The following is a 27,808-nucleotide window of genomic DNA, read 5'->3' as shown; positions in this document are numbered from 1 at the left end:
CTGGGAGGGGCGTTTGGGAACCTGCGGCTCCCGCGGGGCCGCGGCGGAGCGCGGGCGCGCTGCGTGCCGGCGCGTCCCGGTGCGCGAGGCCGGGCGCCGCCTGCGGCTCCCGTTCCCAAAGCCCCGTTTCCCGATCCAGCCCCGCCCTTCCCGGCGCGGGCGAGGCGGGGCCAAGGTCACGTGACGGCTCGCGGCCAATGGCGCGATCGCGTGATGCGCGGCGCCGGCTGCGCGCGCGGCGGGGGCAGCGCAAGATGGCGGCGGGCGCGTGAGCGGCGGCGGCGGCCGGGACGGAGGGAACCGAGGCCCGAAGGGACCGGGAGGGGCCGGCGGGGCCGCCGCGGGTGCCGCCCCCGGGGGGCGATGGTAAAATGACCCAGGCGGGCAAGAAGAAGAAGCGCGCCGTGAACCGCAGCATCATGCTGGCCAAGAAGATCATCATTAAAGACGGCGGGACGGTGAGGCCGGGGCGCGGCTGGAGGCGCCGGGGAGCCCCGGGGAGCCCCGGGCAGCGCGGCGGGGCGGGGGCGGCAGCGGCAGCGGGCGGGCAGGGCCCGGTGGGCCCACGGGTCTCGGCAGCCGCGCTGGTGGCGGTGCCCCAGCAGCTCCTGGGCCCAGGCTGGCTGTTCCGGCCCGTAGGGGCTGTTCCCGGGCGCGGGACGGGGTTGGGGCGCAGGAGCGAGTGCGGCCCCAGCCGCTGGGCCCCGAGGGGCGTTACGGCCGCCCCGGGGTGCGGGGCGTGTCCGGCCCCGCCTCGCCCCGGCCGCGATTCGGAGCGGGGCCGCGCAAGGCGGGGGTGCCGCCGGCACGGACCGCCGTGCTCGCCGTGTTCGTGGGCTGGGACAGAATGGGCCAGCGAGGGGGACACGCTCCAGCACCTGAGAAGTCCCGCAAAGGGCGCCGGGAAGAAGGATTTTGCAGTTCCTCACATTGTCTTGCTTCCTCTCGAATACATAAATTTTAAAAAGAAGGGAGGTTATTAAGTGGTTTTGGCTGTTGGAGCTTGGGGTTTGTTTGTTTTTGTGTTTTGTTTTGTTTTGTTTTTTTAAATTGATGAGTGCCATGACTTGCAGTGTATCATTGCCCCTGGATTTTTTCCGCTGTGTGACATTATGCAACTTCTGTGTGCTCTCTTCTAAATACAGTGTCATTATTTCACATAAGAGACATCTTGACAGACGAAGTTGCTGATAGCCCTTCAGTTTGTCTTTTTGGAACAACAGTGGAGGGAAGGGAGGTTTCAGAGTCACCATACTTGTTCGTCGAAGTGGTGGCCATCTGTCTGGTTTACTTCAGTGTTAAGAAGGAAAACTAATTCCAGTGATGGCTGTTGGTGTTTTCCAGGACATGTTTTCCCTTTCTTTGTGAAGATAGAAATGAATGAGGTTACCTTGTACAAATGTTAAATGCAAGTATTTTAGTATGAGTAGTAGAAGCAGAGTAAATGTCAGGGGACATAGTGCTTCATCATTTCTCTCTGGGGTAATCATTGGTTAAGATTGCTTCCAAGTGCCCTTTACCTCTCAACTTTAACTTTCTTTTGCTAAGAGAGGAGAAAGGATGTTACAATTAACTGCATTCGGTAATATTTGCAGTGCAGCATTGGGTGGCTCCCACCAGTTCCAAAAGCAGAATGCAAACTTGCATGAGTTCTGTATGATTTTCAGTTTATTAAAACAGTGGAAACATGGACCATAAACATTAGATGAAAGTATGTAGATTGTTGGTAGGTAAGAAATTTCAGCTTATGATACTTTCTACTTTCAAATAAATGTTCTGGAATTTATTTGTTTTATATACATTTTTAAAGTTAAGAGGTCTGGTATAGCAGAGTATTCTTTATAATGACAGCAAAAACTTTATGCATGGATTTTTTTTTTAATGTTTGCTGTTAGTTAGCCTTCAGTGCTCTGTCCTCAGCTCCTTTGTTACCCAGCACATTGTGTGACACTGTGGGAAACAGGTACATGAAAATGGCCCCCGTGTCTTGAATGTCTCCCACTGGCAAACCAGTAATTAATCAAGTATTTTCATGTACAGTTTCCAGACTGATTGGTTTATTTTGAAACTATTTGACATCAAAGAAAACTGTGTGAGCCAGCAAGAATATACAGCTGGTTAATGAGGCAGTGGCACAGGCAAAAAGAGTTTCTGATGGGGAACCTCAGTCAAACCTAATGTAATTGTCACTGGTTCTGATGTGGACAGGAAAAAAAACCAAGCAAAAAGGAAACCCACCCATTGTTTCTGCAAAGCCTCTCCTCCCACCACAGTTTGTGCTGGGTCGCCTTGACAAGGCAGTGGGTGGTGCAGGAGGTTGGGTGCATGGCAGTATTTTTGGGTTGTTCTCTTTGCAGCTTTAGTAGCTGTATCACAGAAAAAATGTGTAATGGTGTGTGTGCTCACACACTTGAGATTTCAGTAAAGGAGAGGCAGTAACACCAGTGAAGTGGTTTCATAGAACGATGAACGGTTTGGTTGGAAGGGACCGTAAAGGTCATCTTGTTCCAACCCCCCTGCCATGTAGTGGAACCTTCCAGTACATCAGGTTGCTCAAAATCCCATCCAACTTAGCTGTAAACAATTCCAGGGATAGGGCATCTACAACTTCTGTTTCAACCCTTTTTTTCCCCAATAATTTTAATTTTGCCTTCCTTTGTGACCACCTAGTATTTGTCTTATGTAAGATGATGCATTTTTGAAGTAGTCATGCAATGACTTTATTTGTGTACTTTATTTGGTGCCTTTTTCAGCACAGGAGCAGCAGCTGTGATCTTATACCTGATGTCTTTGTTGCTTTGATAGTTATTCTGTTGTTGTTAGATGTGTGTTCTTGGGCTTGCCTGGCATGTACACTTTTTATCACTGACATGGCTGACAGTACAGAGTGTTTGGTTAAAGACATCTTCTCTCTAACCAGGAAAAAGGGCATTCCTAGAGCACTGTTTTGTGCCACAGACTTAGCCAGATGTAAATACACTCTGCTCTGGGTGCCTGGTTGCAGAGAAGGGTTGCTGTTACTCTGACTGAACATCTTGGTTCCAGCTTGTTCACACAAGGACTCCATATCTTTTATCTCCAGGTGTAAGGCCACCTGATTTGGTTGCACTTGGGTCATTACATTACATGTTAGCCCATTTATAAAGCACAGGGGTCAGGTTGGTAGAGTAGGACAGGGTTGAACACCCAGTGCCTGCACTGTACATGTTGGAGTAGGAGGGTGCATCAGACTAGTGCTGAAATCTTGTGAACTGAATGCACACGAAGTATCTTAATGCACTGCAATTTATATGCTTATTAATCTCCTTCCCTTTCTCTTTCACCTCAGGAGTATTTTTGCCACTTTATAGTTGCAACCACCTTTAAAAATGGCTATAGGGGGGATGATCTAAATGTCACTAAACTACCTTTTTTTTTTTAGTAGTACCTGTGGCAAGAGACCACTAGCAATAAGAAAGCAAGGAAATTTAACCCTAGTGATTTAAATGTCACTTCTGTTTGTTTCTGCCGGTGTGTAGGAAACATCTGTTGCTGTTGCTTTCAGCTGGATGACATGGCAGAGGGCAGCAGTCACCTGCCTGTGTGTGTCTCAAGTCACCAGTGGCTCAGCTGTGCAGAACAGCCCTGGTTTCGTTCTGCTGTTTCGGTCTGTGCGTGTGGTCTGTGAGGAGCTGCCCAGAGCGGGACGAGGCAGCACGGGGACAGATGGCCCATGAGCTCGTGTTTGCTCTGAATAGAGGTGCTCTTGACCCCCGTGCTTGGAGGGATGGGGATGGTTTGTGACACCCACCTCGCCATCTGTCATACCTTGGGGGAGTCACGAGCCAGTAATGTGACAGGAATCCAGGGGCTGTGGGAATCAACCTGATTTTCTGATTTTGTGACATCAAGCCAAATGGGTAACGATGATACTTACAGTTTGTGCAGAGCTGGATAAATTTTTAACCCAAAGCTAAAATAAGGACTGTGGGTGGAAAGGGAAAGGAATTGTGGGAAGAGAAGATAATTATAGCCACTTTCAGTACCTAAAAAGACTGTTAATGTACCTCCTTAGGAGTGTAGGATGAAGAAATAGCAGGAATATCTATGGTATGTCTGTATTTACTGAAGAGGGCTTCGGAAAGAAAAATAGCACAATTCTGTGGTACTTTTGTAACTCACTTTTACATATTGATATGGTTACTTTTAAAAATTGTGATCTTTTTTAGCAAGAGGGATGAGTAGCCAGTGAGGTTTTCTGTATTTATTTCCTATGTTTGTTCAATAAGCTTTTTTTTTCTATATTGGAAATACTGGAATCTGGAAAGAAAAGCTAGGTATGGCTTGCATAAATCTCGTCATAAAAGAAAGACTCTAATATTACAGAACTGCAACTTGGAATTGTGTAGTATTTGAGGCTGGAAGGCACCTCTGAACATCTGATCCAGCTACCCCACTGTCTTAACCCAGACAGTGTCAGCTGGAGCAGTTTGCTCAGGGCTGTGTCTGGTGAGGTTTGAGGGATGGAGGCTCCACACTTCACTGAGCAGCCTGTTTCAGGGGGTCCTTGTTCAAGGTTTAAGTAGAATTTCTTGTATTTCACTGTGTGCCTCTGGTCCTGTTACTGACACCTCTGAGAAGTTTCTGTCTCTTGTCTTTGCTCCCTCCCATCAGCAACTTACACACATTGATAAGATCCCAGTGAGCCTTCTTGGGAAGCAACCGAGGTCTTTAGGCTGTGTGTGCTCAGTGTAATGTCAGGTCTGATCACATCAGTACCACTCCTAGTAACTTACCTACAAGCTGGGAGAGTACATGTTAAGGCAGCACTTCTGAGTTTAAAGAATGCATATGAGATTTCTGATGAGTTATTCATAGTGCCTTCATATGAAAATAATTAGTGAACCATATCCTTAATTTGCAAATGTTGCACTGTGGCATGTTGTTTGACAGCATTTAGAGGCTACAAGATGAGCAGGTTGTCCCACCCATGCTCCTTTTGTTCTTCTCAAAAGCTACTTCTGATTCTACTAAATCACTGAAGAATTTGAAGTTCCTTATGTTCAAATCTTTCATCTGTATCTCTTCCTGCATTTGAACGCCCTGTAATTCACGGGCCTGCACTCAGTATTTGGGAAGCGATCAGTGCTGTTCCTGAGATTTGCTTCTGGTGTTTGTTATTTTGGTTTCTTTCCTCATTTAGAGCTATCAAAGTTTTGTAGCAGTGATGCCTTTTAGTAACAGAAGTGCTGTAGAACTGTTTGATAGACCAGGTAATTAGATTTTGGGATAGCTGAGTGTAAACACAACCATGTTTTGGAATCATGAAAACTTGATTCCATGTGGCATTGTGTAAACTTCAACAATTTTCTCAAGGAAAATAAAATGATCTTCTAAAGAAGAGTCTGTTTTCCCTGTAGCATCCTTGTTTACCAGACTGGCAGTGTAAGTGGTTAATATTTAGAGATGGCAGTGAAGGATTCTGCATAGTAAAATTAAGACACTTCAGGACATTATCACCAAAGGGTTAAAAAAAGGAATTTCACCAGTTAGCTGGGGTAACTGTATTCCAAAGGTTTGAGTCCTGTTTAATTGTTAATCCTTCTATTTTTAATGTTCAAATGCATTTCTCACTACTCTGATAGATGGTTAGATGTTTTTATCACCTGTCTTTTCTCTTGTTTTAGCCTCAAGGAATAGGCTCACCTAGTGTCTACCATGCCGTTATTGTAATCTTCTTGGAGTTTTTTGCTTGGGGACTCCTGACAGCTCCCACTCTGGTGGTAAGTGATTCTCTGGAGCTTTTTCTCACTGTACAGGATATGGGGCAATTACTGCAAAGGCACTTGGCATCTTCTGAATTAAGTGAAAATTACATATCATTGACCTGCTCTGTCGTGGAAGTAAAAAGTTCTGTATTTTTAGATGGTATCAAAAATTTCAAATTCTTTCATTAAAGCAGAGTAATGGTGTAGCATAGCTGTTTACATGCAAGTCTGCTAACACTCAAGCTTACATGTAAGTATTTTCTGATTTAAATCAATAAGACAGCAATGCAATTATCTTTCCTTTCAAATTGCCACAAAAAGTTGGCACATTACAAATATAAAGACAAAAATACTTCAAATTTGGTAACATTGTGCAAGCATGTGTATGTGTGTAGGTAGGGAGATCTTTGCTGACTTGGCTGTGTTTTAAACAGAAGCTTCAGAGCACAGACCCTGTTACACCAGTCAGAGCTTCCCTGTGATTAGTGAGACAGTCATACCAACGTGTTTGTACCAAATTGTTTTGTCATGTAGTTGGTTGCTTTTAATTTGGATTTAATCTGTGAGTGACACATGCTGACAAATTAAAAGGAGTGAAGGCTTAAAAATCTTCAGGCAGGCTCCACCTAAAATGCAGTCTTGGTGCAATTCTGAAAGCTGATGTTAACCATGAACAGTGTCCTGGGTATAGATGGCACATTGGTTACTGAAGGGAGTCCCTCTCACTGACACCAATCACACTGAGAGACCTGCATTTCTGGGCTCCCCTCACCGAGCTGGGAGGCACTTCAGAATGTGAGGTGGTGTCTCCTCCCTCTCTCCCCAGTTCCCAACAGATGGCACAGTAACATGTGGAAAGTCTGGTCTGAGATGATTTTCTAAGTTCTCTGTGGTCTATTTAGATTTCAGACATTGAAGTCCCAAAATTACCTTCCATGCAAATTAGAGATGAAATACATTATTTGTGGTTTGTCTTTTTCTTCCTCTGTATTCCGTGAAAATAAAAAAGTACTGTGCATCATAAAGTTGGATGTACCATGAGCAATATTTGTAGGTACTATTGCGTAAATGACAAGTGTTCATATTTCTTCTCCAGGTTTTGCATGAAACCTTCCCAAAACATACATTTCTAATGAATGGTCTAATTCAAGGAGTAAAGGTAAGCTGACAGAAGTTAATCACAAGTACAGTTTAAAGTGAATGGTGGGAGGAATATAGAAATGAATGCCAATTGGGTGAGACATTCAAGATGTTTTTCAATATGGCTTTTGCAGTATAACTAAAACAGGGGAGTAAATTACTTGTAAAAAGGCAGATATGCATCACTTCACTTCTAGTAAGGTATTGCTTGGTCTGTATCTACTGTTTGGGTTCAGCAAATAAAAAAGGTAGTTGACTAATCCCAGATGATGCATATGGTGGTAAAAGTTGATATTTTTTTACTTGGAGCTTGTTGCTCCAGTAGGGTATTTTCAATTACTTAGGTTTATGTGAATTCTAAACAGGTAAGATTATAAAACACAGTTATTAAAACTGCTAGTATGACTGGATGATCTGTGTTTTGAATTTTTTGTAGTTCTGGGATAACAGATCTCAAATTTTATGTAACCAGACATGGGATAGAAGATCAGGGATGCTTGGTCACACTGCCTTTGATGCATTGCACTGTAGTCATTGACTTGAATCAAAATAGAGCCCAGGCTGCTCTCAGATGTGGTGTGGTCAGCTATCACAATTCTAACCACTCAGTTCTAACTTAAAATGTTTTGTTCATTTAGGGCTTATTGTCGTTTCTCAGTGCCCCACTCATAGGTGCCCTGTCTGATGTGTGGGGACGAAAGTCCTTCCTGCTGCTAACAGTGTTTTTCACCTGTGCACCAATACCACTAATGAAGATCAGCCCATGGTTAGTAAATTCTTTCACAGTAGGTTGGCTCTTGTTAAGGTTGCATCTAATGCATATGTTTGTAGCGTTGTCAATAAATGTTATTTATGGTTCATGGGAGGTTGAGGCTTTTGTATTACTTCCATGCAAAGTTGGGGGAACAGTCAAACTGAAGCAGCTGCCATGAGGCCAAACACCTTGGTCAGAATTTTAGCAGCTGCTGGCTTTGATCTGTGTGCTGTAAGCCCTAGTCCTGCTCCAGCACATGTACAAACACTGGGAGAACGCTCTCCAGTAAACTGGGCAGGTCTGTAGTGTGGTCACAGTACTCAAATAATAACTGGCTGTGTGGAAATTAGAACCTGACCTAATGTGGGTGTGAAGTAACCATTTGTGACATAAAATGTTGCTGCAGTTTTACACTTTTATTTCTCAAATTCTAAAATCCCCCACCTTTCATGCTGTGTGCAAGTTAGTAACCTCCTAACTGGCTGGAACATCCCCCAGGTAGGCATGAACTGAGGATGTGGCAGCAGCAGCACAACCTGCACTGACGTGGGGCAGCACCAGCTGTTCAGGGAGCTCTGTCAGCCTTTCCCACTTTCTCCCTGGTCACACAAGTTGTTTGTCCCTCTTTGGAAGAAGCTTGTTTCTAACTGTAGATTAAGGTTTCAATTGTCAAGTGCTAGTGTAGCATAAAGATATGGCTAATGTTGAGGCCTTTCCATGACCAGATTCTCAAAATACTGAAGTTCCTAATTCACTTTGTGTCATATATCAGTTGAATTTGTTAGTTAAACACCTCATTTCCCAGTAGTACTTAATCACAGCAGCACTTTGTAGGTGTTACAAAAGCACTCTGTTTGTACTCGGTACACTGAGGAGTTACACAACTCTATCGAGACACATTCACATTAGCTTTATCCAAGATTATCTCAATAAATTGTCAGGATAAGTTGGACAGGGTGATTTACTGTTGAACTGCACTTGGATTGAATAGACTTTCTGTTTCTGTTTAGCTGTTCTAATTTTTTTATCATGTTTTAGGTGGTATTTCGCTGTTATCTCCGTGTCTGGAGTTTTTGCAGTGACATTTTCTGTAGTTTTTGCATATGTAGCAGACATAACCCAAGAACATGAGAGAAGCATGGCCTATGGTTTGGTAGGTATTATTTTGGCTCTTTTCCTGTGTTATGCAGTACTAAACCCTTCAGTCTGTAGCGCTTTTCAAAGCTGCCTATTTGTTTTTTCTGTGGCAAGTTGATTTTAGTTTGGAGTCAGGTTTTTCCATTTAATTGTTCCTGTCATCCAGTCTTGTATATTTGGACTATTTTGCTTCTAAATTAAATACAGCTCATTTCTTCCCAGAGATATCGGCAGATTCCAGAGTTGATTAAACCCAGTTATGTCAGTACATGCAAGAGTGCTGTGAGCCTCACATGGCTGTCCAGTTATCAGAAAAGGGTTTTCTTGAAAAACTGTGATTTTCTGAAACGCAGAGCTGCTGCCACATAGGCACAGTAAAAAGGCTACCTGATTAAATGCTACCTGATTAAAGGCTACCTGAAAAATCACTGCCTGATTAAAATGATCAGGCTTCTGAAGATGAGGAGGTGTGGGTAATAACACTGCTGACTTGTGTCACTGAAAGTCTTACCAGCTGTGCTTTGTTCCAGGTTTCAGCAACTTTTGCAGCAAGTTTAGTCACCAGCCCTGCTATCGGTGCCTACCTTGGTCGAGTGTACGGAGACAGCCTGGTTGTGGTCCTGGCTACAGCAATAGCCTTGTTGGACATTTGTTTCATCCTTGTTGCTGTACCAGAATCGCTGCCAGAGAAGATGAGGCCAGCATCCTGGGGAGCACCCATTTCGTGGGAGCAGGCTGACCCTTTTGCAGTAAGCTACTTAAATAGGGAATATTTTGTTATTTGTAGATGTTGAGCTTCAGAGACAGGGAAGAGGCTGAATTTACTGTGTTTCAAGCCTAAAAACCAAGCCTTTCTTTTTTAAATTTGACCTTGTTTCACTGTTAATACTTTTGCCAGCAATCTTGCTAAACGTGCAGGGAATGCTCTGGTGGTACCAAATAACAGCTTCATTGTCGGGCTTTTCAGATCCCAGCTAGGGACGATTTCTGAAAAAGGAGATGGAACATTTTGTAATGTTTTATACTTTTTCCTTCTCTGCAGTCACTGAAGAAAGTTGGCCAGGACTCCATTGTGCTGCTAATCTGCATAACAGTCTTTCTTTCCTACCTCCCAGAGGCAGGTCAATATTCCAGCTTCTTCCTTTACCTCAGACAGGTAATGTAACATTTTGGTATGGATTTGAACAAAAGTAAATACACAGGATTTAGCAAAGTTTTCAGAATTGCTGAGTTAATATGGAAGGTGTAGATAACTAGTATAATTTAAAAGTTTCCAGCAGCTGATTTAAGTCCTCTTGCTGTTCTGTTTTTCTCTCTTTATAGAAAGACATGAACTATAAAACAATTTCTTGTATTTTGTAGTTATTTGCATTATTCTTGGACTACAAGGTTCAGTGTGTTAAAACTGGTTTTATTTTTCGAGAGAACTGTTTAATTGTTTTCAATTTATGCTCCTTTATTTTTGTATACTTGCTCTATTTAATAAAAGAATTCCAAACCCCATAACTTAGATTTTCTAAGTTAAGGAGGAGCTGAGTAATACTGGTCTTCTACTGTTGTGTGTTTCCTCACTGTGTTTGTGACATCCTGATACATGGTTTATGGTTAATAATCAAATTGCCTTTTTTTAATATAGATAATGGGATTTTCATCTGAAAGTGTTGCAGCGTTTATAGCAGTCCTTGGGATTCTTTCCATTATTGCACAGGTCAGTTATTGCTCTGTGTGTCATTGATTTGCTAAGTTCAAAAGAATGAAGGACTGTGAAGAACTTTGAAAACACTGTGGTTCCATAACTGTCACTCACCTTTTCTGTTGCTGTTTTTTTCCAAATCTCTAACTATCGATTAACACTCTATAACAGATGAAAAAGTACTTGACAACCAGGGTTTGGGTCATTAATATCTGATATGTATTGTGTTGGGAAAACTAAATCTTTTGTGCATCAAAGAAGGTTATATTACTTGCTAAATAATTGTTATTTTTTGGGTAGAGGCAACTACTGCTTCTGGAGAATTTTACTTTAAAACATTTATTTACATATATTTGTCATTGAGAATAAAATGTTTTCAGGGGGTTTGTTGCGTTTTTAATTAATTAACTCATCAACTCATCTGTGTTTAACATTTAGAATAAAATGTTATTTTTCTGATTTTATTTTTTTCACTTTTTCCCCTGTTAGACAATAGTTTTGAGCTTACTTATGCGGTCCATTGGAAATAAAAATACCATCCTACTGGGCCTGGGATTTCAAATACTGCAGCTTGCGTGGTACGGCTTTGGATCAGAACCATGGTAAGCACATTGCATCTCAGACTCTGAATGGTGCAGTATTTGTCTGCATTTCACCCGTTATCCAAGGGAGACAGCCAAGTGTGTGTGAGGTATATCCAGCATTTATGTGCTCCCAGCACAGAGCTCCAGCCCTGCCAGGCAGTGATCCCAGTGTGTGTTTTGCAGGATGATGTGGGCAGCCGGTGCCGTGGCAGCCATGTCCAGCATTACTTTCCCAGCTGTCAGTGCCCTCGTTTCACGGACTGCTGATGCCGACCAGCAGGGTAGGTTTTGTCCTGGATCTTGGAATTCTAGCCACAGAATACTGTGCAGACAGACACGCTGGGGTCTCGTCATGCTGCTCATCAGGCAGCCTCAGTTGGCAGGCCAGCCCAGAGTCCTGAGCACAAGGCACCACGTGTTAAATCCACGTGGCTTGGAGGGTGCAGAGTGTGTGTATCACATACTTGTGGCACAGAGGGAAAACCTTCATCGGGTCCCAGCAGTAGCAAAATATTCAGCAGACTTAATGCACTGTTCCTTTTCCTCACTGTTGCATGCAGTGCTTTCTCTCCCCTGTGACAGCAGGGATATTGCCTATCTCCTGGCCTCTGAATGAGCTCAGCATGGCAAGTACTGCTGTGTGCTAGAGGCAGATGGAAAAACCACCTGAATGTACCATAATGACAAGCTTTTTGCACCCCTTGTTTATTGCTACACATAGTGCAACAGCATTTAGAGCTTTCCTGCTTGCATCAGTTTGAAGGTGAAGTGAATAAAGTCTTACTGATTCATCAGAAATAGTTAATTATATATGTATAAATACAGATAGATGAGAACAGGGTATTTTGCTTTTCCCAGGTGTTGTTCAAGGGATGATAACAGGCATTCGAGGACTGTGTAATGGTTTGGGACCAGCACTTTATGGTTTTATATTCTATATATTTCACGTTGAATTGAATGAACTGCCCATGCCTGAATCACCATCAGGAGGTAGTGTGGTTGCACAATACCATTTACAACAGGTATGTTTCTTTTTTTACTTACTGCTTCCAAAAAAAAGAAGTTAGGAAGGGATCATGTGCCCATCAGGTCTTGAGTTTGATGCTGTGTGATGTTTAGTTACACTAAGTGTAAGTGAAGGGTGTAGAAAGACGTTCTTGAGTCCGTCTTGGGCAGGGTTGTTGGTCTGTTTGTTTAACAGATGTATTGGTTTAGTTTAATTTTCCAGTAGATACAGCTGATAGTCATAGACAACTGTGACCCTTGTGAGCAGAATACCTAGAGGGAAGGATGGACTGATACCAGCAGTGTACCACTGGTGCATGTTTTGGTTTTGTTGTCCTTTAACCAAGCTCTCTATTTTTTTTTAGTTTCTAATAGATACTAATTTGTTTAGGAAACTCAGCAGGAAGAACTTGCCCTAGCAAAGGACATTGGCAGGCATTAATAAGAATCATGTGCTCCCTTGTCCTAAATCTTAGGATGTAACATTGTTTTCACATTTTTTGTAAAAGACTCCACTGAACTGACTAGTGTATCCAGAAACAACTCTTCCCACTCCAGAAATTGGGATAATTAGCAATTGTAGTCTGTTAATGTGCGTTTAAGGGCTCATTAACATGTTGTGGTGTTACTGTTATTGTTTTCAGAATTCCATCATTCCTGGACCCCCATTCTTATTTGGAGCGTGCTCTGTGCTGTTGGCACTACTTGTTGCCTTGTTTATTCCTGAACACACAAACCTAAACGTCCGATCCAGCAACTGGAAGAAACACTGTGGCAGCCATGGCCATCCCCACAGCCCACAAGCTCCTGGTGAAGCTAAAGAACCATTACTGCAAGATACAAATGTATGACAAAAATCCAGGAAGACCTTTTGGACTCTTTTCATCAGCAGTTTGGGATACACATTCCAATTCCATCAAAATGTAATTTCTTAAGGTAATCTTAAGAAGTATCTTTCTGCATGAAATCTGTAGGAATTAAAACAGGAGCTTTCTCCAAAGATGTTGCCATTGAACTAAAAACTTACTTGCTTTTATAAACAAACTGTTACATACTCGTCTCTTGCCATGAAATACTGTTACTGCTAAACTTAACTTTACATTCTAGTTCAGAGACAAAAAGTAGAGTCCAGGCATGAGCATGTGTCCTTCTGTTTCCTTACGGTGGTGAGCTTTAATTCTAGTCACGCTACGTCTCAATGAGACATACTGGCATCTGTGTGGACCCATTCGTTTTAAAATCTTGGGTCAGTTGATTCAAAGCCTTAATGTAAATGTACTCAAGTAGGAAGAAGGTAAATTGGTATCATTTCTTTTTAAAGTCACATGGCAGGTTTTTTTAAGTTTGTACTAATACAAAAATCACATGAGCACGCTTGCTGAACAGTAAAAGTTATTTTTTATGTAAGTGCATTTACTCTTTCTATTTTTGAATAAACGGTAGTGTCAAACACTTGTTTAAATAGTAAGTGGGTGTTTTGAGCCTACAAATTTTAATATTGGCTCTAAAACTCTACTTTCCTACGCACCGTTTATTATACCACTATATTTCTGATGTTTGCGTAATCATAAGGACCTCAAAACTTGAAAACACAGACTGAACTATAAGCTGATAGCCTTGAATCTGTCCGTGTGCTATATAGTGGCCTTTGAGGACTGTCACAATAACCCTTTTGCATTACAGAGCTAAAGTTTTAGTCCTAAATTTTCAGGACCCTTAGTACAGAAGAGAGCTTTATATACAATTACTGATGTGAATTTCTCTAAAAGTGTATATTTTTGTGTCCAGTTGTATTATTTAAGTGTTCCTTTGTATAAATTTGTGTATAAAGTATTGTATAGGTTTAAAATGTTTTCATCTTGTGGTTATTGCTTAATGCTTTTTTACCTTTGAACATTCACCATGGTTGACCAAGAGCAGGAGAAAAAATATGTAAATATACTGTTAATAAAGTTGAATATTTTAATGAATTTTTAAATAATTGTTAACGTCTCTTAAAACCTTAATTGAAGTGCTGTAGTGCATGTGTGTTACACTTCAGCAGATGAGCAAAGTCAGCTGGAGTTCAGCTGCAGCCTTGGAATTATCCCTGCTGTCCAGCAGCACAGGCTGGCTGCAGCTGGCTCCTTGTTTCCTGGGGGATCGAAGGCAACAGGATGGCCATAGATCCAGGCTCCAAGAAACAGGTCAGTTAGTTACACTCAGCCACCCTTTCCTTGTGCTGCAGGGATCAGTCGGCCCTAGCCCACTATGGTTTTATTTTGTATTTGCTGGGAAGAGGCCTGGGAGATTGGAAAGCTGCCACCTACAGCAGCTCATCTGTACGTGGAGACAAACAGCAAATTCAGTCACACCAACTGACCCTTAGAAATGGGGCTGTAAGCACAGGGTGGCTGCTGGGGGGGAATTTGTACAGGGGGTGGGGAAAGTGCAGAACAAGGGTGAAATAAATAGTGCTGTTCTGGCACCTGCCTCATCTGGGAATTTCAGTACAATGGAGATGTTGGTTTAGTAGTCTTAAAACATTACTAATGGGAGCTTTTGATAAAAAACATTTAATATTTCCACTGAAACTTACACATGACAAAACTAGTGAATATACATTAAGGTGGTGCTGATTTATAAACAAATGTACACATTTCACACAGCAAAACAAACCACTTAAATGTACAATCCTCAGGCTGCACTTTAACAACTAAGATAAAAAGTATGGAATATCTGTAACAGAAATATGGAAATAATCATTTTAAGTGTACTGTGCCTGTTAGGACTACATGCCTACTGGTTCTGTAGGGGGACACCAAATAAAAGATGGCACAAAATGGGTTGTTACATGATTCAGGTATTTGAACCCAGACAGCAGAGCAAGCTGAATAGACAGAGTATCTTAAATTTCTGTATAGTCTTACAGCTGTAAAGTACAATTTGTAAAAATAAAGTATCTTCTGGATGTTGTGATACTTGTCAATAGTTACCTATTCAGATACTTCACTTTATAATGTTTTATGCACAGTGATCTGTGGAATGTAATTCTGAGAGATTAACTAAAAAGTTGGGGAACCAAGAGTGAGACATTTTAAGTTTAATTTTATACCATCAGTAAAATAATTTAGCATCTTTAATATTAGATTTGTATGCAATTCAAATAAGCTGGTTCAAAAGTTAAGCAAGTGTTTAAAACTAAAATATAAGGGAGGATTAGTAAGGCACTTATAAGTTATGAGCTTGGCCATTACTAAAACTGGCAGCACAGCCCTGTTCTCCAGTGCTTTCCATTTGCCTCATCCTTTCTCTGAAAGGAGTCAAAAAATAGAAACTCACAGATATATGTTCTCACTCAGGGAATGAACATTTCACCCGTTATAAAAAAGAGCACTTTGGTGGGGTTTTAGGACCATTACAGGGTCAACAATATACTAAGAGAAAATTCTGCACAGCCCCAGTAACTTACTGTCAGTGTTGGTCCCACTAAGGCTGCTTAAAGCTTTATCTTCTCAGGCTCACATACCCTGAAACATCACCCCAGTCAGTCAAGATACCTTTCTCAAAGAAAACTGTCTTATAAAATTATGTCAGTTCACAGCAATACCCTACTAACACACTATTACAGGACATTCAAAACTTCCCCCAAATGGTTAAGAGATGACTCTCATTGTCAGAACCCTGTCTATTATCCAGGAAAATAAGCCGAGGCCGGTGTTCCTGCAGCTTTGGGCAATGGCTGGGCTTTGGCTGGCAAGTATGGTCTCAGGTACTCTGTGGAACAGCACAAACACTTCATAGAACCACGTCTGTCACTGCCCCTCAAGTGCATTTCAAATAAGGTCTTGTTCTACTATTTCATACATACCTGAGTTAAGCGTGTTCTGACTAAGCCCTCGTAAAGGAATGCTGTCATCTTTTCTCTTGAGATACTTGGATTCCAGCCCCAAATGATCACCACTAGAAATAAAAAGGCTAATTAAAATTTAAAGCAAATGCAGTTTGCTATCAGTGCATTACAAGAAGTGTGGCTACAGACTCAAACACTTGAAGTGAAACTACTGTGTTTCTAACAACTTTATTTACCATTTAAACTATTGCTGAGTAGGTTAAGAACAGCCTATATATATCATATATATAATAGTAATAAAAACTATATATTTTATGTAGATACATTAATATATAATGAATATGTAATTATATAACAATAATAAATATAAAGATAATAATAAAAAATACTAAAAATGCAGTAGATGACACTTACTTCTCCTTATTTGCTGGATGACTGGTTGCAGTCACTGTCTGAGCATCTGAACATCGATTCAATTTAGAAAGCTGTGTGTTAAACTGAACCTGCAGAGACAAGAGAGCTGCAGGTTAAAGAGCTCCTCTCCAGATCTGACAGCCCCCACCAGTGAGTGCATTCAGAGAGCAAACTTTCCAGGGATTAGTGATCCTACACCTCACACAGCACTGCCGTGCAGCACAGCCTGGGAGAATAAGCACCCTAAGGACAAGCATTAGCCATGGGTGATAATGTCCAAGACAGGGAGCCTGAGAGTATATACAGCAAATACTTCATGTATTTTGAGAAACAGTCACAACATTATGCTTTGGTATTTTATGCTGTCACATTCTTATCACACAAAAAAGTCAAAGTGCCTGCCTTTGGTACTGGACATGGTGAACTGGTGTTTTTGCTGTGTGTTGGTTCCAGGAAGTTCTGGAAGGCATACAGAGGAGAAATGGGATGACTGATTGCTGAGCTGGGAAAGGATGGTCTGTCAGGCTGTAAGAGAAATAGAATACATTCATAAAGGAGAAACACAATCCTTAAAGTAATTGTTTATAGAGATTCAAAATTCCAAAATTAACCAACCACCACAATTACAAAGCCAACACTTGTGAGTCTTCCTGATGGGAAGAAAACATCACTTCTCCAAGATTCACATGCTTAAGCAAAACTTGCAACTTTTAAAAAGATGAGTTGAGCACTCTTAGCCAGTAAAAAACTACACAGCCCATAAATGATTGTGTTGGGTGTACCCAGCTATAAATCAAGAGACCTCTCTGTGTGAACGTGCCCTTCCATTACTGAACAAGCAGCTCATCAATTACTAGGTACAGATCTCTGCTGTCACAACACAGAGGAAGAACCACTAAGTTGTGGTATTTAACAGTGACTGCAGGTAATGTTTCTTACCCCTTATTTTCTTGTTTTTAAGTATCACTAGTAAAAGTATTCAAACAGTACACTTGTTTTTCAATCTACACAAAGATAATTAGTAATCTAACCTCACAACATAAAAATGCCTCTTTTTTCCCCTTCACCTTGCACTTCATCTTTTCCAAGCCAATTCTGCATTGGCTTGTGTATTTTATGTATGAGCTTAGAAAAATCTCAGCCATGAGGCCCAAGACATCAAGTAGCACCCAACAGGATATTATGTTGTTAAAAAAAAAAAAAGAAACAAAACAAACCCACAAACCACACCCACCCAAAACTTTAAGGCCCAAAGATGATGAAAGCACTTTTTTTTTTAAACTCTTTTAAGGCCACACACTTCAGAAGTAATGACCACATCCCAACCCTGTTATTTATAGCTCTGTCTTACCATGCCATGAGGTGAACAGGCAGCCCTACCACCGCCGTGTGTGCTGGCAGAAGTGTCCAGCCTCTTCGCCATCTGAACTTCACTCAGCTGTCTGTTCAGCCAGCTGATCACTGCAGGAGGAAAAAAAGCTCAAATTCATTTCCTACCTCTTACAAGCTGTTTGAAATGGCAAGTAGCCCTTCCTCAAAAAAAGTGACAGTTCGATGGGCTGTTTTTCTTCCTTAAGCTGAGGCATCACTAGGAGTCCCAGAGCCATGAAAAGCCCATTTGTTGAAGTTTCCTCTACCCCTCCAAGCCTGAGCACTGCACCCCACAGCCCCAAGCACCAGCTCCAAGGGAAACCTTCTCTACTTGCAGCTCTAGACTGTTACACACCCACAACAGCCAGAAGTTGTTTTCCAAACATGACAGCAACTGCAGCTCTTCACAAAAACCCCAATATAGCTGCTTCCATTAATTTTCAGTAGCATTTCTGTCATTTTTACAGGAGAAATGAAACTGTATAAACCTACCATTTTCATTGGTTTTCAGTAGCTGCTTACTTTCTTCTAGTTTTTGCATTGTACTTTCTAGCTGTTCTTGTAGCTTGCAAACCTGTAATAGTCCCATAATAATTATAACACCATCAGGAGCTACTACTAACTACAAACAACAACAAAAATAAGTATCTATGAAGTTGTTCTAAAAGAAGTTTGAACTCAGTTTTTTACAAAAGCAATATGGCAATTCTTTTAAAGTAAGCCCCTACTACTTTTAGCCAAGGTTTCAGCAAGATTACAGCCAGAATCCTTTCTGACCTTTATTTTTCTATTATTAAATAATGCAAAGACTCTAAACAGGGGAACACACGTAATGGAAGAAAAAGGTTCACTCTGTTCCTGTTCTTGCTTCCTTCACCAACCCTACATGAATGTGTCTTTTAAGGATGCTGATTTATCCATTATATTGCTTTGTATTCTTAATACAATTTAGTTTTCTTCCATATGAATGGATCTCACAAATCAGTTTAACATTAAAAAACCTGACAGTTGATTACACATTTAAGTATATTACACATATGGAAATCAACATAGTTGTTTACATATAAGTATATTCTATTCCACAGAAAGATTTAAGACCTTACATAAGTTAAAACACACAGAAAACAACACAGTACATACAATAGGATCTGTAAGACAGAGGGTTAATTTATCACAATACCTCCTGCTCCTTCACTCGAAGAGATTGTCCCATCTCCTGCAATTCCCTCTGCTCTTTTTGAAGTCTCTCTTCTTTTTCTCCCAATAGTTTTTCCTGTTGAATTGTTACTGTGTTTTTCAATTTTAATTTACTCATTAGAGTTTTCAAATCTCCTTGTAACTTCTTGATAATTTCATTAGCCTATTAAAAAAACCCAAGACATTATCAAAATAAATACCTAAAAATAAGGAAGATGTTTCACAAGGAAGTGTCATGGTTGAACAAACCTTAAGGAGTTCAGCTGACAGCGACTTAATTGTTGTCTCTAGTTTTTCAATATGCCTCTGTTTTTCCTCTGTACTCTCTTCCAGTATCACCTTAAAAAGAATATTACAAAATATAATAACACTGTGATAGACATCACTTAAGATTTCAAGTAGAACCTCTATAATTGAGAGCTATCCTTACAAGAAACCAGTCCCTGCTTTTCAGTCAAATTTCACAGGATCTCAATTCTTTTTTTCTTACAAAAAATACCATTAACTGTACTCCAGTACCACAATATTAAAACTGAATCCAGTATACTTTTGATGCCATAATTTAGAACCTGAACTACATCTAAAAGCTGACTTGCTGTATTCAAAAAAACAGTCAGTTGCTACCCTACGGAAGCCACAATTAAGAAGGTTCTAGAGAGTTTAGAGAAAATTATTTTGAAGTTTGAAGAACCTTTTGCTCTTGTGTTGCATCTAATACTTCTTTTGTTCTAGTAACCAGCTGATCCTTGTCTTTGATCTCCTGTTCCAGAACAGCCACCCGTGTCTGTAGCTGATTAATGAGTTTCTCTTTTTCATGGCATTCAGCATCCAGAGTCGTGTTCTCCCGGCGCAGTGACAGCACCTCCTGCTTTGCTCTCTGACACTCCTAGAATGTTGGGAAGGAATTTAATGTTATTCTTTAGAAAAACCTTAATAGTAATTATTAGTATTTTAAATTAATAGTAATTTAAACAGATATATCTAAATAATAAGCATAATATGGAATGAAGAGGAGATGAACGAACTCAATATGCTGTATTTTCTATTACATGCCCAGGCAGGCAGTGTTAATGCTCTGACACCAGTAAGTTTGGGTTTAGAAATTAAGAAGCCTTACATCTTCTATTCCTGAAAGTTTTGCTTTCAGTTCTCTGACTGTAGAGTCTCCTTTGTATCTTCTCTCTGTTAGGTCTTTATTGATGACCTCGAGTTCTGAGAGTCTGTTCTGCAACTGCTGAATACTTTTCTGATGCAAAGTTTCCAATTCCTTTTTCTGTTGTTCATGCTGTTGTTGGTATTGAGTTTGTGCCTGTGGGAAGCAAAGAAATTAAGCAGTTATTCAATGATTCTGACTATTCACGTGTAAGAATATTGTTAATGCTTTTCCACCATCATACCTGAAGAGCTCTTTCCTTTTCATTTGTCAGCTCCTGTGAGTGTTTGTTGGTTAGAGCTGTAGTGTATGATGTCCATTCATTTTTCAGTTTGTCTAGTTCTCGGCTCTTCTCTGACAAGCTCTGTTTAAGTTTGACAAAGTGTACAGACTTTTAAAAATTTTAGCATTTCAGGCAATACTGAATGATTCTTTACTGTTACTTACTAAAAGGAATTATTAAGAAAAGTCTAAATATCAGCATCAGATACCAAAATATCTGTGTGTTCTCTAACTAGGAAAAGTAAGGCACTGAGAAGCTGAAGAGCACCTTTGACACTGTGAATAAAGTAATTTAATTTCCAATTGTATTTTCTTCCAACCACTACTTCAGAGTGAAAAACCAGCCTGCTGATGTTCCCTACCCTTGTAACACAGACCACTCTAGTAGGGAGAAAAAAAAAAACTCTTCAGCAGCAGCTTTTCCTCTTTTTGATCTGTAATTCTGCATTTCAATTCAGCAAACACATTGCAGTAACTCAAACTGAAATTGTAAACAAATATTCCTCTCCAAAAAAGCTCCATAATAAGAGTTTTAATGGAATTGTTGTTTCATGACAGTCAAAAAAGTCACCTTGCTAATTGCAGAACCTGACCCAAATCATCCTCTTGTAACCCAAAGGTGAAGTAATTACTGTGCTGACTACAAAAAGCAAAAAGGAGTCAAGTAACTTGAAGTCCAAGACTTCCACTTTTTTTACCATGGTTTCACAATTTTTCCAAATAAAAGGATTTCCAACCATTCATTGATTATGTAAAGTACATTTATAATTTATCTTCAGACTACCACATATTTAGTATTAAATTTCTGTGTGTATACACAGACCTCTGTACAAAATAAAGTAAAACTCTGATTTAGTACTGCAAGAACTAAATTTAATCCTTCAGTTGCAGGCTTTAGTCATTCTTTAGAAAAGCTACAGTAGACTGTTTTCTTCTTTTCACTCACTCCCAAGTCAATTATCTTGGCTAGGTAGTGGCTAATCACCCAGCCTACAAAAATGTACATTTTCCACAGATCAAAAAAGTACAACCTACAAAAGCTAAAAACTGACGTTACCTGTTGAGTGTAGCTCAGTTGCCTGGTAAGATCCTCTTCAGTTCTTCTAAGCTTTTCTTCCAACATCAGTTTGTCCTCCTATGTACAAATTGACATCACATCAAATCCTCAGCTCCCAAAATACAAATAGTATTTAGCTTCCATTTAATCAGCACTGGCTGCCTAAGAAACCGTATACCCACTGTATTTGTGGAAAAAAAAAAATCCCCTTATTAAATGTCATATGGAATAAGATATAATTAATAAATTTAAAAGAATGGCATTAGCCCACAATGTAAAAACCCTGAATTAAATTCTTACCAAACTTTTATAATAGTATCTTATCATGAAGACTTGTTTACAAAGGTGTGATGTGAACAAGAAATCAACTGAAATACTTTAAATGTATGTTATGAAAATGGCTTATCAGGTGGCTACAAACATGACAGCACAGTAGGAGAAATACAAATCCCAGGCTGTGAAACTGGAACAGACAACAGCCAAACTGTGAGACCTTTAATTTCTCCTGAAATCAAACCTAGCACGCTACTAACTGCATCAACATTCCAATTTTAATTTGCTATTTATAGCTACTAGCCCCTTGCAGTCCATAAGCCTCACAATTACACGGAGAGCTTTCCTACACCCAACTGCAGAGCCAAGAGCACAAGGTTACAGTAAGTTACTCCTGCAGCTGCTCTGTCCGTCACCACAGGCTGTGCCACAGGAGACACTGAGGCATCCAGAGGCATCCAACAGCTGCACAGCACATGCACTGAGGGTGGAAAATACCTCACTTTCAGTGCCAGTGACAGGGCTTGGCTGAATACACAGCTCATATTTTCCTTGCCAGAGTGACAGTAACAGTTTAGGTTTCATAACATGCACCCAAGTGGCTGCATGCAATGACACATATGGGCTAAAAGGAAAAATAAACCAATGTGGTACATACTTCTGAAGCATTCAGACTGAAAAAAAATGCTTAAGTACACACAGCATCAAGGTCTAGTTGCAGTTATGACAAACCTTCATTTTACCTTAAGGCATTTCAAACAGTTGGCTAAAAACTTCTTTATTTCTGCATCAGTTCCTGGTAGGAATTTTAGAGAAAGATGGGTAAGATGTTTAAAAGGGTTGGTCTCCACTACATTTAAAGAGACAGCTGTGTGATCTAGAGCAGGTGCTGAAGAAACTAATTGCAGCAAAAACCTAGGGAAAAACCAAAATAATCAAATGTTAAGCACATCTTCTTCTGAAACTACCTTTAGATCCTACAAGCTACTTCCAAATAAAATGTAATTGTTTATGTACATTAAAAGGCTGTCCAGTTTTTGTTTGAGAAAGAATTATACAATTCAATCCCTATGTCACAGTTAATATTAAAAAAAAAATCAACTAAAATGCTTGCACCCTATAATAAGGAATGTACAAAACTAACCAGTTTGTTTATCTGTAAAATTTTCAGCAGCTCATCTTGGACTTGGGAGTGCAAAACCAAGTAGGGCCTTTGTAACCAAATTCAAAAGGAAAACAGACCCCTAACTTTTAGGTATCCTACAAACTAGTAAAATCCACAGCCCACAAGACATGCTCAGGAAATAACCTGAGTACCTGGAGTGGAGCTGAGTATAGGGCTTTCCTCACTACCCACACAAATAGAAATAACATATCAAAAGGCCACTAAAAGGAAGACTACATCTCAGGTCTCCCCCCTCACATTTTAATAACTGAATACTGAAAGGAAGGAAAATAAATCCTTGTCAGAATGCCTTATAACCTTGCCTTCTCCTGTGAAACAGGATGATTTACACCTCACTCCACCAATTTCAGATCAGCTCTCTAACATTAAATTATTGAAAGATAAAAAACCAAAACAGAACAAACCCAAAAACAACAGTGCTGCATTCTTGCCCATCTGCCAGCTTGTGAAGCTTGCCAGCTTCAACTCAGACGCAGAGACTGTTACTAGACACCAATTTTACCGCTCAGTCCTCCCAAGAGTTGGGTTTTGTCTGTTACAGCCACTGACTCAAATTTGGGCGTGTCAGGGGCACGTTAAAGTATCCTTGTTCTACTGACTCTTCTCTGTCTGAGGGACTGACAAGTATTATAAGAACTCAACAGGTACATACAGAGTAACATGGCACACGCTCATAACCTACCTTGGGGTGTCTTTGTTCTGTTCCTGAATGCATTGCTGAAGCAGATCTATAAATTTTTGTGGGAAAGCAGAGAAGTCTACCAAGAGACCTTGTTGGGATTTCAAACTATATAAACAGATTAGGAAAAAAAATATTAACAATAGATAGAAGTGAAATTTATTTCCTATAAAATGTTTTGTTCACACTAGTAGAAAGAACAAATTCCAATCATGTCATTAAAGTTTACTGGCATGTTGTTTTCAAACATAAGAAATGTGACCACATTGTGGATAATAATCCCAGGAGGATATTTTTGATTTCAAGAGTTCTTGCAAATGGGCCGCACTGTTCTTTCACAGAAGTTATTGTAGCACAACAAAATGTGCCCCTTTGAGTAGGCATCTTCCTCACAGCACAGAGGCTGTTGGACAGGGCACACACAAGAGGCAAAGGACAGTGAGGGGAGACTCCCCCATCACCAAGACTATCTGCCTACTTGTCTATTCGACTGCTCCCCTTCACCACAGACACAGTGAAGTCTGAGACACAAACCTCCATCACCAAATGCACAAAGCTGTACCTCTGTATAACAAAACACTTCTGCACTTCTGCTTTGCAAACACTATTTTACTTTTGCCTTTTGGTCTGCACACTGACCACACCTCTCTTTTTAAAAACACACACCAAAACACTCCCCCCCAAGAAAAACAAAACAAACAAACAAAAAAATCAACCAAGCAACCAAAAAAACCCCCAAAACAAAAATAAAACCACACAAACAAATCCATAGAAAGCAGAAAACTGAAATTTTCATGCTTGATGCCCAAATCTGACGATCAATGATCAAATTCTGAGCAACTGAATGAGACCTGACAGTACAACTGGTATGCAAGGCCTGTGAATCTATGTCCATGCAGACTTATTTCCTGAAGTAGTCAAAAAAAATAGTTATAAACACAAGATGCAATCAAGCAATATGAACTGTGGCACTGCATCTACGCAGGGAACTTTACATCAGGATCCCACATCCACCTGTATAACCCTGAGCCACTCCTGCACTTGGCAGTTTCACCAACTGCTCGAAGAGAGCAATGCTGCCAAAATACTGACCAAACTTCACAAGGGAAAAATGTAAAAACCTAAATTCTAACACAGACCATTCTAAGCTAAAAATATTCCCTCATTCTTTTTTGCCATTTAGAAACATTTCGCAGAGAAAATATTATAATTTCACTTACCTTTGAAAATCTTCCTCAGATATGACAAGGTTATAAAGGAAAAAAGGATCAGTGTCATCAGTCAATCGAACGGCTAAGTCCTGAAAAGATGGACATTTAAATATGCTTTAAAATACTATTAACCACCCAGGAGTGTTTACAAATTTTAAACCAATATTGTAAACAGTATTAAATGTTTTAAACAGTATTAACTGTTTAACCAAAAATACAGTAGAATTGTGGCAACTAATTCAGAATGCGTAAAACATTAAACGCAACTTCAAATATTACAGTGGGAAAACAAGGAAAACTGTTTTTCACAAAAATAAACCAAGTAAAAACCTTCAACTTTGAGCAGCAAAGCTTTCAAAATTCCATGTGTATTCATCCTTTTCCAGAAAGAAAACTATTTGCTATATTTTTCCCCATCATGAAATAAAGTGTATTACTCGCAGTCCACTGTAACAGATCACAAACACATCACTCCCATAACTGGAAATTTTTCAGAGCATACTGCTCCTAAAAGTTTAAGAAACCACTGTCTGAAGAGTTTATATGCTGGAGTGTGAAGCAAATATAGAATGGATACAGCTGAAGTCCAGTAAGCTCATAAGGAAAACTGCAGCACTATGCTGCTTAGCCTTTAAAGGGACGCTCATTTGTTCACTGGAGGACTACACAGTATTTTGGAAAAACTGCCTTCTCTGAAAGCACTAAGTCTTGCACTACAAGGAAGGGGTTATGCAAAACACCTGGTACATCAGGCCCAGGCACCTGTTCCCTATAACAAGGCTCACACCTGAGTGAATAATATAATATTCCCTAGCAGAGGTAAAAAAGTAGAAACCTGACAGCTCTTCCAACATAACTGAAGTATGACCACAGCACAGGTACAGATACAGAACTGAAACACATTTCAGTAATTCAGGTGCCAGTAACACCAACAAAACTCTCAGCTGGAGATGCACAAACTCAGGGATTGACGCATGCAGACAGTTTACACTGACACTAACACCACCCTGAGCACACGGGGCAGACTGATGTGTGGGATAAAAGCACCTGCTTAGTCTGATGTCCCATTAGCTGATGAAGCATTTGTCTTTTCAGACTGACTGCTCACCGATGTACCCAACTGCACTTCCAGGCTCCTCCTGACACAGCCTGCAGCATGGAACACAGTTCCATGAACTGCTTCTTCACACTGTGAAGAATTACTGTTATCACTGCCACCATCAGGAGAATCTTTCCAAAAAATGCTGTATTCCTTTACAAACAAATCTTTACTCAATAACACTATAACTAACTCATGATCAATCTTAACATCAAGCTGAGTGCACATACAGTTTAAGTGACAATTTAGACATATACTGCAGATGTTGTAATCTCATTACTACTTTCCTTAAGATAGAAGAGGAGTTATTTTTTTTACTGCCAATTTAGCACCTTAGACTAAGTACCTTTAGTGTCAGGTACTGTTCTGAAGCTCTAACCCACGTTCCCCTGAGGGTCTCCAAACACTTTTAACATACAGGTTTACTAAGACCCATGTACAACCAAACTAAAAGAGAGGGCTAAAAAGCCTAGGAGGAAAAAAACCAACCACATCATCTGAAACCAACTAAATTACTCAATAAATTATACAAAAAATAAAATAAGGTCAAATGACAAATGCTAAAATCCTATTTCCTTTGCCTATTTATCCTTTTATAAAATGGAATTCACGTAATATCTAATGAATGACACAGATATGACTCATCTACCAACCTTTTTATGAACAGGATTAGAAACTGACAGCAGCTCAATATTCACTCGAACATTTAATCTCCTGAATACAAAAAAATAACAAATCAAGAAAACATTCTCAAAACAACATGTTCACAGCTGCATTACAGGAATCAATGACATTTCAAAAACAAAAATTTCAGCAGAAACATCAAGAAAGTTCCCACTGATGACTACTACTAAGATGTAACAGTTTCAGTTATCATTGCAGCTCCTCAGTCACTGCTGGTTTTTTTGCTGCTTGCTTGTTACCCAACAAACTTTAAACAGCAATGCAGAAGTTTGGAAACTTTGTCCAGAAACCATAACCTTTGGAAAAGCCTGTTGGAATTCATTAATGATTGCTGAAACTTCTGACAATCATACAGTGCTACCTTGTCTTCATTTACTTCTTGTCGAGTAAGAAGTTACTTGCGTTACAACACATGCCTTCTTACAGAGGCAAGCCAGGCACACACTGTCTAATCCAGACAGGACCTACAGCGCTGTATTCACTGTATTTTGAGCAGACGGTCATATCATGAACGTCTGGGCTGCCCCAGACACCGGCCATGCGCTCCCTCGCCCAGGGGGCTCAAACGCAGGGTCTGGGGGAGGCGCGGGCTCCGTCCCGCTCTCCCGGGCCGCGGGGCGGTGCCGAGGGGCCGCGTCCAAGGGAGGCCGCGCTCCGGCGGGAGGAGCGGGGAGAGGCGGGACCGCCCGCGGGCAACACCGCGGCCCGGGCAACGCCAAACATTCACCGCGCGGGCCCGGCAGAGACCAAACGAACCCCGCGCGGGACCCGGGAGAGGCCAAACACAGCGCGGGGCCCGGCAGCCGCCCCGGCCCCGGCCCGTCCCTGCCCTTCTGCGGAGCCTCCGCGCGGTCGCTCCGCTGCCGGAGCCCCGCCGGCCCCGCTCCCTTGGCGAGGCACCCACAGCACCCGCTCGGCCCCGCCGGCTGTCCCCGGCCTCGGTACACCCGGTCCCTCCCCTGTGCCCCGGAGGGTGCCCACGGCAGTCCCAAAGCGCAGAGACCGGGGAGCGCTCCTGCGTGCGGCGCTCAGAGCACGGGGCCAGCGGGGAGGAGGAAAGGAGCCTGTCGCTCGCAGCCCCTCTAAAGAACGCAGTGCAGCTCCCGCGCAGCCGGTGCGGACGCCCAGCCCAGCCCAGCCCGCCCGCCCGGCTGCCGCTCCGGCTCACCGCTCCTCACAGCCGCGGCCCTGCAGCCGCACGGGCACGACCCGGTCGAAGATCCGCTCCGCCGCCATCTTGCGCTGGGCGCTCGCGGGGCGGGGTCGCAACATGGAGGCGCAGGGGCCGCCGGGAGCGGCGATGGCGGCGG

At 41.3% G+C, this 27,808-nt stretch overlaps 2 protein-coding genes across 3 annotated transcripts; one reads left to right on the top strand and one right to left on the bottom strand.

The window, feature by feature from the left end:
• The first annotated feature begins 252 nt into the window (after positions 1–252).
• On the top strand, positions 253–14,030 carry MFSD14A (major facilitator superfamily domain containing 14A). The gene is made up of 12 exons (XM_064664648.1): positions 253–458; positions 5,667–5,762; positions 6,844–6,906; positions 7,526–7,653; positions 8,680–8,794; positions 9,309–9,527; positions 9,821–9,934; positions 10,415–10,486; positions 10,961–11,073; positions 11,239–11,336; positions 11,914–12,077; positions 12,705–14,030. Exons 1-12 carry the CDS (start codon positions 372–374, stop codon positions 12,909–12,911), a joined length of 1,476 nt encoding a protein of 491 aa, XP_064520718.1. The 5' UTR covers positions 253–371; the 3' UTR covers positions 12,912–14,030.
• A 569-nt stretch (positions 14,031–14,599) lies between these two features.
• Positions 14,600–27,782, bottom strand: SASS6 (SAS-6 centriolar assembly protein). 2 transcript variants are annotated; one of them, XM_064664641.1, is made up of 17 exons: positions 27,667–27,782; positions 26,468–26,528; positions 24,725–24,804; positions 23,508–23,612; positions 22,383–22,554; positions 21,367–21,444; positions 20,272–20,391; positions 19,992–20,183; positions 19,566–19,760; positions 19,124–19,213; positions 18,858–19,037; positions 18,170–18,251; positions 17,658–17,767; positions 16,709–16,831; positions 16,307–16,395; positions 15,911–16,002; positions 14,600–15,816 (listed from the first exon to the last, which is right to left on the bottom strand). In XM_064664641.1, exons 1-17 carry the CDS (start codon positions 27,768–27,770, stop codon positions 15,731–15,733), a joined length of 1,959 nt encoding a protein of 652 aa, XP_064520711.1. In that variant the 5' UTR covers positions 27,771–27,782; the 3' UTR covers positions 14,600–15,730. The 2 variants fall into 2 exon arrangements, with proteins under 2 accessions (XP_064520711.1, XP_064520712.1); XM_064664642.1 differs by lacking the exons at positions 26,468–26,528; positions 27,667–27,782 and adding an exon at positions 25,763–25,910.
• Between the last annotated feature and the right edge of the window lie 26 nt (positions 27,783–27,808).

Source organism: Pseudopipra pipra, chromosome 9 (genome assembly GCF_036250125.1).
Source record: "Pseudopipra pipra isolate bDixPip1 chromosome 9, bDixPip1.hap1, whole genome shotgun sequence".
Classification (NCBI taxonomy): Eukaryota; Metazoa; Chordata; class Aves; order Passeriformes; family Pipridae; genus Pseudopipra; species Pseudopipra pipra.
This window is presented reverse-complemented; position numbering and strand designations above follow the sequence as displayed.

Excerpts from the sequence above, each read along its gene's own strand:
- MFSD14A (XM_064664648.1), top strand. The coding sequence starts at position 372 with ATGACCCAGGCGGGCAAGAAGAAGAAGCGCGCCGTGAACCGCAGCATC. Across the intron at positions 11,074-11,238 it reads GGCTTTGGATCAGAACCATG|GATGATGTGGGCAGCCGGTG; the intron begins GTAAGCACATTG and ends TGTGTTTTGCAG. Across the intron at positions 11,337-11,913 it reads TGCTGATGCCGACCAGCAGG|GTGTTGTTCAAGGGATGATA; the intron begins GTAGGTTTTGTC and ends TGCTTTTCCCAG.
- SASS6 (XM_064664641.1), bottom strand. The coding sequence starts at position 27,770 with ATGTTGCGACCCCGCCCCGCGAGCGCCCAGCGCAAGATGGCGGCGGAG. Across the intron at positions 19,761-19,991 it reads AACTTTCAGGAATAGAAGAT|GAGTGTCAGAGAGCAAAGCA; the intron begins GTAAGGCTTCTT and ends CCAACATTCTAG. Across the intron at positions 16,832-17,657 it reads CCTGTTCACCTCATGGCATG|CCTGACAGACCATCCTTTCC; the intron begins GTAAGACAGAGC and ends TTTCTCTTACAG.